General features: G+C 40.0%; 1 protein-coding gene across 5 annotated transcripts in view; it reads right to left on the bottom strand.

The window, feature by feature from the left end:
• Window positions 1–9,308, bottom strand: part of phyhiplb (phytanoyl-CoA 2-hydroxylase interacting protein-like b) — a 64,970-nt gene extending 55,662 nt beyond the window's left edge. Inside the window, exons 1-2 of one of the 5 annotated variants that reach the window (XM_043712346.1) lie at window positions 9,206–9,308; window positions 8,625–8,865 (exon numbers count right to left, since the gene is read on the bottom strand). In XM_043712346.1, the coding sequence (XP_043568281.1) occupies window positions 8,625–8,730 (106 nt within the window). In that variant the 5' untranslated portion in view covers window positions 8,731–8,865; window positions 9,206–9,308. Of the gene's footprint in view, window positions 1–8,624; window positions 8,866–8,937; window positions 8,954–8,991; window positions 9,090–9,124; window positions 9,148–9,205 lie in introns of those variants that run through there. The other 4 variants (XM_043712349.1, XM_043712348.1, XM_043712347.1 and 1 more) reach the window with 4 other exon arrangements.
• Between the last annotated feature and the right edge of the window lie 95 nt (window positions 9,309–9,403).

A 9,403-nucleotide genomic window follows, 5' to 3' on the forward strand; every position in this document is an offset into this window, starting at 1 on the left:
CCTCGTTGCATTAGAGCCAGTCTCAATACCAGAAACTTGGCTGTTCGTGCTATGTTCCCCTGAGAATCCATCACCCCCTACATTTTCCAAAACAGCATACCTGTTTGAAATGGGTATATCCACAAAAGATTCCTGCACTAGCTGCCTACCTCTCTTCCCTTTCCTGGAGTTAACCCATCTATGTGACTGTATCTGCGACTTTACCCCCTTCCTATAAGTGCCATCCATCACATACTGTTGCTGTTGCAAATTCCTCCTTGCTTCTAACTGTCTCTCCAACCGATCCATTCGATCTGATAAGATTCACATCCAACAGTATTTATGGCAGTAAACCTTAAACTCTCTTTAAACGCCCACATCTGACAAGAAGTACATATCACTCTATTAAAGGCCATTTTTGTTCCTTCACAATCTACAGACCCAGAAAATAACACCGTCTTATTCCTCTACAAAACACTGCCCCAGGTTAAATTAATAATTATGGCTTATATTTTAAGTTTAATCAAGAGACATATCTCCAAAAACATATAATCAAGAAAGAACCCACTCTACTCACTACTGCTGCCTTTCTGTTGGACACACTTAAATCAACGATTAACTTATCTGATTCTGTGCTGTGAACTTCGCCCAAACAGGTTCCTCCAAGATTAGTTGTGAATTTCACTGTTTGTTAATTTTCCCAGACGCACTCCGATGTCCAGCGATACATGAATTCAAAACAGCAAAGGCAGTAACTGTGCAGGTTGTCTCTCTCTCTCCTGCACTGTCCTCACCATGTGCTTCCTTTGTCTGTTCTTCTCCCTTTTAAAACTGCTGTTGTTTTGACTTTTTTTTCCTATGCAAAGAGTATATTGCTTGTGATTGTTTGAGGCCTTAACTTTTAATATTAATTGTTGTAGAAAAAAAGAAATAATTTAATGATATCCAATTTAAAGGCAAATGGGTGGCATTACAATAAGTAGAGGCATGATTCTTCACCTGACAAAGCAGCAGTGCTCCAATGGCCATTTTGGTTGAAGCATATTCATTGTCTTTGTTGTATATGCTGCAGGTGTGACCCTGACATAGCACGGTGTGCCTCCTTGATTGTTCAGTGCTCTGAATGGTGACAAGCTGCCTGCCTTTCCCTCTGTACAGAGGATGATAATCTGTAAGTTAGGATTGCAATGAAAGCCAGAAAGCTTGGCAGCCGCCAAAGAGCACAAAATGGAGAGCACTAAGAAAATAAGTTATGACCCATAGGATATATGCTATGTAGATGCATGTGTGTCCCCACACACAAAAATAACCTGGAAGAAGCATGCAAGGCATAAGTGTCCCTGAACTCCAAAGTGAAGTCCTGAAAGGCTGAAGTGATCGGAAGAGTTGGTATCAAAGCAGCCATGATATTATAATGCTGGTGGTTTGGAAATATAGACTTATGTGGAAGAAGCATGGAAAACAACAGAGTCCTTGAAACAAGAAGGGAAATGGTGCTGACAACTCCCACTGAAGCTGGTTGAAGGCACCAAAAAGCAATTGGTAAGCTGCTGCCAAGCTGATTTTCATGTTGAACACTGACTCTGCCTAATTTCTTGGGGAAGAAGGGGCAAATCAGCAGTTGCATAGAAATCAGGTGAGATTTCCGAAACATGAAATGCAAATGCCTAAAAATGTGATCACCATTCAGAACTTGCTATGAACTCAAGGTGAAAATCAGAAAAATGATCTTGACTTGGAAATCTGACTGTTTTTCTTCTCATTGTACTTTCTCTCCATTGCCCATGCCACTCAAGGTAGCAGAGCAATCTTCCCTCTGATGTATTCCCAAATAATCAAAGGGGTTCAGAGCAGAAGGAGTTAAGGAAGGATAGAATGTGAAAAGAAACTGACAGGTAAAATAAAGCAAGTAACAAGAGGAGGTTTAGGGCTAACTGGAGATGAAAATATTGGCAGGGTGGGGGAGGGGGAGAAGACATGGCTGAGGTACTAAATGAGGAAATTACATCTCTCTTTATCAACAAAGAAGATGTTGCTAAAGTCATAGTGAAAGTGAAAGTGGTAAATGTGCTAAACATTGATAAAGACATATTGGAACAGTTGGATGTCTTTAAAAGTTGATAAGTCTTCAGTAGCTAAGGCTATATTGGATGATTAAAATTAGGTTTATAAAGCCAAATGACTCAAAACAGAAAACAAACATGATAAATCAATCTCATGCAGACACAACCGAAGCATAGAGGATCTTAACAGCTTTCCTAATCTCTCCGTCTAACAGTAACAGAACCCATACAGCTGGAAAAGGGCAGAATTTTGGACTGATACTCATTTTATACGCCAGGCTATTTTACTCTCCATTAAAGTCAATGAGCTTAAAATTGGGTGCTGCATAACATGGACATTCAAATCCATTGGGCAGTTTTGTTTGAGAACTGGAATCTAGACTCAGCCTGGGCCTGGCCACCAAACAAATCAGAAAGGGGAAAAAAAAAAGAGAAAACCTCAATCACATGCCATCTTATTGGTATAAGTATAATCAACTCCCTGCCACTGCCCCCTCCCCCTCCCCCAAACCTTAGATGTAACTTCATTTTGAAAATCACAAATAATTGTCTCGACTAGTCTGTTTAACTGACTATTCCAGGCATTCATCAACATTTTTATAGAAGTCTTTCTTTCCACAAGCATTTCTTTGTTACACTTCAAGCTTTTTCTCCACGAGCACCTGCTCTCATGTACACAGCTGTGCATAAACAAATTTAATCATTTGTAAAATGATTGTTTAGCATTCCCAGAGTCCAATGGATCCCTGTGTGTGGAAAACTGTTCACTGAAAATTACTGTGAAGTGAACATTTTCCCACCACAGTAGAAGCCAGAAGGTATTTTGTATAGGCTAGAAATGTACAATCACATTTTCTCACAAGAAGCAAAGATAATAATTTGGTTAAACATAATTAAAATCAGTTCACCAAACAACTTTTTCTTTCTTGACATGTGAAGTCACTTTTCTCTGGAAAAAACATGGTAAAAACACCATACAGGAGGGATGACCTGGGCGGAATGCTCTTTGGAGGGTGGTGCAGACCCAATGGCCCGAAATGGCCTCTTTCTGCTCTGCAGGGATTCTATGATTTTATGAATGCTGCATGAGCTCTTTCTCTGGACATGCATGGATACTGCAAATTTAGCATTGGATCAGAGCAGTTTGTATTCAAACTGTGTTTAATCTGACTGTGTGGATTCCAAGTCAAAGCTTAGGAATGATTTTGAAGCACAGGACATTGTGTTTGCGTGACAACATTTGGAATGAAAAGCTACTGTTGTATGAAACTTAGCTTGCAATATCTAGCTGACAAGGATCTTGCCCATCAATCAAACACCTGCTAGGGAACCCCCATCATTCCATGCAAAATTCCTGATAGGATCAAATGAGCTTCAAGCTCTCATGTAGCCATGTTGGGCTCTCATCATGAGATCCATGGCAGCAGAAGCCCTGCGCATCAAGAGATGTAGGCCTTATGCTTCCAGTGCCAGTGGAGTGATGCAGCTAACACCGCTGCACCCAACTCAGATTCAGGATCATTTGGACCCCTCAAACAAATGACGACTGAAGGCAGGAAGGGGTGTTGGGTAGCCTTAAACACAGGAAGGGCATGTGGACCTCATCTAATCCCTCAATCACCACTAAACATCAGCAGTTTTGGGAACAATGGATAGAAATTGGTTCCTTAGAAAGGTAATTGTAATTCCCAGTAGAGACTGGGGTAGCATGGTGGCTCAGTGATTAGATTAGCACTGCTATCTGACAGCATTGGGACTTGGGTTCAATTCCACCTTTGGCCGACTGTCTGTGTGGAGTTTGCACATTATCTGTGTCTACGTGGGTTTCCCCCAAGGTGCTCCGGTTTCCTCCCACAATCCAAAGATGTGCAGGCCATGCTAAATTACTTCATACTGTCCAGCGATGTGCTGGTTAAGTAGGTTAGCCATGGTAAAAACACTATATAGGAGGGATGACCTGGGTGGAATGCTCTTCGGAGGGTTGGTGCAGACCCAATGGCCGAAATGGCCTCTTTCTGCTCTTTCATCCTTGAACTTAGTTGGGGAAGGCCTTTGTCACAGTCCAATGACAGTGCTCCTGAACAAAACAAAATGTAGTTTCCAGCCATACAGGAGCCAAGCAATGCTAACAGAATTCTAACTGGCTGCAGTCCAAACTGCAGCAACTGATCTCCAACCAGAAGCTGAGGGGTAAACGGTTATCAAGATCTGATGTAAAGTGAGCGAAACATTTCTCAAAAAAATCCCTTCTTATCCTAATAGATTTCATCAAAAAGGCTAAGTACAGAGTCAAAGACTACAAACCAGTATTAAAATTGTTGTGTGTGTGTTCTTAGCAGTAAAAGGTGACACTTTGAAGGTACATGTATTTTTTACTGTAATGAATATTATTCATTAAAGAGTCATGACATTATTCTCCCAGTGATGTTTACAATAAACACCTGGAAAGTACAGCCTCATTCAATATGGTTTAATTAAATCAGCATTTAAAGTACCTATTATTATTCATTCATTCCAAGATAAATTAACTAACTTGGTGCCAGCAGCTACTGCAATTTTGTTCCAGACACACCATCTGCAGGACCCATTACTATTGTCGCAAGGAAGTGCTTAGAGGGTATCACAATTTTAAAACAATTAGTGAAATTTACATGGCTCACAGAACAAAACAACTCATCACATCACATTTATATTCTCTGATGAAGCTTTTTTTTCTGGCCATACATCATGAAAGGTGCCTTCAATGAGGGTTTGAAGACAAAGATAATGAAATTTTAATGGTGAAGTTCTCTTTTAGAAACATCAACAAAACCATAGAACATTAATAAACATACAGGAAAGAATGTTCACAGTGAGAAACAATCAAAAGCCTGAAGACTAGAGCGTGCTCTTCGAATCTGATGGACCAGAAAAGATTATATGGTCAAATGATCTTAAAACCAGTTGTCAACTTGCAAATTATTCACTTTGTCCAGGATAGTTCCTACTCAGTCTACATATGGTAAACAGTAGATACCAAGAATGAAAGAATTCAGTTTTATGAAATATTTTACGTGGAAAAGACATTTATACCAAATGACACTCCTGAAGTATTATTTCATTTAAATTCTGTGTCTCAAAAGGTGTTGATTACAACAGAAAAATATGTCAAATTTCAGGTACAGAACATTCATCTTCAGTTCCCCAAGTTACAAAAAAAGTGTGAAAGTTTGCTTAATTTAATTCAGATTTGAGATTAACTCTAAATGAGTTAAAAGAAAATTATACTTGTGACTGCTGATTTCTTTTTCCACCCCTTTAACCTTTGCTTTAAGCCTCCAGTCCAACTTGAACTACCCAGTATGTTTGATTTTCAATGTTATATCAATTTCATGCCTTCAGGTGTGAACCAAACTTAGCCCAAAATCTTGAAAGTTAATTATTTTTTATTCATTTATGGGATAAGGGTGTCACTGGCTGGCCAGCATTTATTGCCTGTCCCTCGTTGCTCTTGAGAAGTTGGTGAGCTGTCCTCTGGAACTGTTGTAGTCCACCTGCTGTGGGTTGGCGCACAAAGCCATTACGGAGAGAGTTCCATAACTTTCACCTAGTGACATTGAAGGAATGGTGACATATTTCCAAGTCAGTATGGTGAGTGGCTTGGAGGGGAATTTGGAGGGGAGATGGCATTCCCATGTATCTACTGCCCTTGTCCTTCTAGATAGAAGTGGTCGTGGTGCTACTTGAGGATCTTTGGTGAATTCCTGCAGAGCATCTTGTAGTTAATACACACTGCGACCACTGAGCATCAGTGGTGGAGGGTGTGAATGCTTGTGAATGTAGTGCCAATCAAGTGGGCTGCTTTTGTCCTGGATGGGTGGCAAGCCTTAAGTGTTGTTGGAGCTGCACCCATCCAAGCAAGTGTGAGTATTCCATCATATGCCTGACATGTGCCTTGTATATATCTTTGGAGAGTTAGGTGAGTTACTCACCACATTATTCCTCTCCTCTGATCTATTCTTGTAGCCAATGTTCATGTGGCAAGTCCAGTTGAGTTGCTGGTCAATGGTAATCCTCAGGATGTTGATAGTGGGGGATTCAGTGATGGTGACACCACTGAATGTAAAGAGGCAGTTAGGTTGTCTCTTATTGGTGATGGTCATAGCCTGGCATTTGTACGGTGCAAATGGATGCTGCTACGTGATGAATAGTCCTGTTTCTCATTTTCATCCAGTCCCTACCGCTAAGCCTTTGACAGTATTAACACTGTCAGCTATGGTTCCCCACAATTAGCTGACATTTGGTATTAGTGTTCTGATCTTGCTACAGTATAGAAATATTAATTGCAATTTATATGTTTTAATGTATTAAAATGTGAATATTATATATGCATGATTTGTGTAATTAGTTAATTACATCGATGAAAAGATTTTAGGGTTCATTTTACATTTTGTATTTTATATCATTATACTTTATTTTAATACATTGCTTCACTTTACAGAATTTAATATGGATTTTCAATTTTGGAGAACACAACAGATTAACTCAATTTCACATATCTATACGAACTCCCCTATTCTGGCTGACTCTTGTCCAGCTCTATTTCCAGATTGCACCAACTAACTATCCTTCTGGAAATTAGCACCTGCAACCAGTCCACTCTCTAGTTTCAATGTGACTTTCATCTTGATTTAACAGCTCCCTCACTGCTTTCTACTTTGCCAAAACACTCCCTCTCTGCTATTATAACACCTCCTCCTCACAGCATGTCTGCTACAACATACTAAAGAATTCTTACTAGCCTTAGCACTTCAACTTACTGCATGTTCTCTGAGTACACTGCTACCATCTTATACCTTTTCCAAGGTGTTTATCCATTTAAATATTCAGTGAATTCTTGGAAATTCAGATTTAAAACACAAATCTGAAAACTACAAGATATTAAAAGGTGATAGTTACATAAATTGTTGTGAAATCTAAAGCTAGTATTATATATTACTAGTAGTTATATATTGAAACTAGACACAATACTTTTTATTTGCTCATATTTCACCAAAATTACAACTTGTCTGATAAATAAAATCCATTAAGTATAAACTCTGCACATTTTACATGTGAAATATCTGAGAACATCATAGTGGGAGTCATTACTGGGAGCACACGGATCTGTACTATTCCACTAGGACAGTGCGTCTCACTTTCCATTTCTATTCATCTTCCATTGCTGTTCTACTTGTCAATTTTTATGAAGAATTTCATTAACTATATTGAAAAATGAGAAACTACACACTCTTGCAACTTGACTCACTATGACCCACACTGAATAGGATTTCTCAGAAAAGGTGAAAGTTTCATTGTGTTCAAAACAAAAGCACTTGTACTTCAAATAAACCGACACTTCAGTGTCTCTTACATAAGGTGCATGAAACATTGCACAGTCTGAGAAAATAATACAAAGCCTTTGCGTTAACTATTCTAAATGGATCCAAGGTTCTCTTTTTGAACTGATAAGTAACAAAAATTTTATTGCTCTGCGGCAGAACATACTGCTCAGTTAAAATGGCCTATGGCTTTCAGTAAGGTGCTCCCTGGTGACTTATCCACATACTTTCTGATGCATTGTTTTGATTTAAAGTTACAGTACTTCGGATTGAATTTTGTCAGCCTCCAAATTGGAATGTGGACTGTCAAACTACACCTAGACCAAATAAATGTTTTATCATTGTGGAATTTTTTATACATTTGGGCAATTGACAAGTTCTGTATTCAAAAACACCCAGCTGGCTAATTAGTGGCAATTAATAAAAACACTAAACATTGTTACTTGAATTAATAGATGCAAGGGAAATTTTTGCACCCTTAAGTGACCTTTAGATTTTTAAAAGATTGATTTGTACTGAAATGATAACTGATATTTTTTCATGATAACTATTAAATCACCATGGCTATTCTATTTCCTAAGGCACTGAGATGGAAAACTTGTGCATCAGACATTTGGGTTGTATTATTAAAAAAAAAATTAAAAAGACTGCAACCAATTAAGCATTAATCGCAAGCAAATCCCTCCTGCATAAATGTGTGCTTTACTACAGGAACCAAGGTATTTCCACAAAAGGGAAGTTTAATTGTATGTCCAGTTTGAATCGACCGTTGTACCCATAGCAGTCAAGTACTGTGCATCTATTTTGTTGGGTTGCCCACCGCAGTGAGTATAGCGGAGCGACCCTTTCCTATCTTGTCCATGGTGCTGAATGTCCAAAGACATTAAAATTTCCTTCACATTTCGAGAACTGTTTCACTCCACTGAACAAATCATTATAGATCTTCGCTGTTAAACATTATCTTACAAACACTGAAGCGCGGTGTGATTAATTGGACGTTGTAAAAAGCCGTCAAACAAACGGAATACCGACAGGAAAAGAATGCTCATCAACTGCACTGAATAAGATTAAAAGCTCGCTAACATTTAACGACAGAACTGAGTATCAAACTGAACAACTGGTAAACGAGGCAGCGATTTTAACTGCCGTGTACTTGACAATGAGCAGCCCTGAGCCACCCGTGGCTAGCTATCCATGCATTCGCATATTTCCTCCTGCTTACCTTCTCTGTCACACAACTGTATTGCCTCCAAACTACTAATATTTTTCAGCATGTCATTGCATGGACTGGTTGGGCTGCTGAGACTGTGAGCAAGTTGTGATTCCATTTTGCGGTTTTTCGAAGATCTTGTATTTTTTTTGTTCTCCGCCTTCACCTTGGGTGTCGGGCTCGGTTTGCTCGGGCGCTTTCACTGGCGAGAAAGGGGAACAGCGTCAGCTTCAGACTCAACTATTTGTGCTCACTGTGAGGGGAGAGAGAGAGAGAGAGACAACAGAGATCAGCAATGCCTACAGCATAAAAAAAACACACGCACAGGGTTGGGGATATTTCAGCCGACCCAATTTGAACCCATCATTATATATCTGACATTTCCAATTCGCTGCCCCACACAGATGCTCCGACGAGCCTGGCCGGCTCTGCTTTGCAAATGTCCGCAAGTGCCCTTTGCAGAGGGCACAGCTTCTCCAGCGCCGGATCATCTACCAAACAGTCACATTCACCATGTGCTGGCAGGGTCCGATCACACTGGCATGAAGAGAAAGAAACATCTAGAAACTGGCTCTCCAGCAGAAACTAACTACCTTGGCAGACCGACCAACTCTCTCTGAGCCGGACTCTGCCCTCTCTCCGAACTGACTCTCCCCTTTTTGCTCTCAACTCCAGAGTGCGTCTCCCTCCCTCCCGTCCCTAATGACTCTCCCTCCCTCCCCCAATGACTCTCCTTCCACCAATGGCTCTCCCTCCCTCACCCAATGACTCTCCCTCCCTCTCCCTCCATG

The sequence above is a fragment of the Chiloscyllium plagiosum genome, chromosome 22 (assembly GCF_004010195.1).
Source record: "Chiloscyllium plagiosum isolate BGI_BamShark_2017 chromosome 22, ASM401019v2, whole genome shotgun sequence".
In the NCBI taxonomy this organism is placed as follows: domain Eukaryota; kingdom Metazoa; phylum Chordata; class Chondrichthyes; order Orectolobiformes; family Hemiscylliidae; genus Chiloscyllium; species Chiloscyllium plagiosum.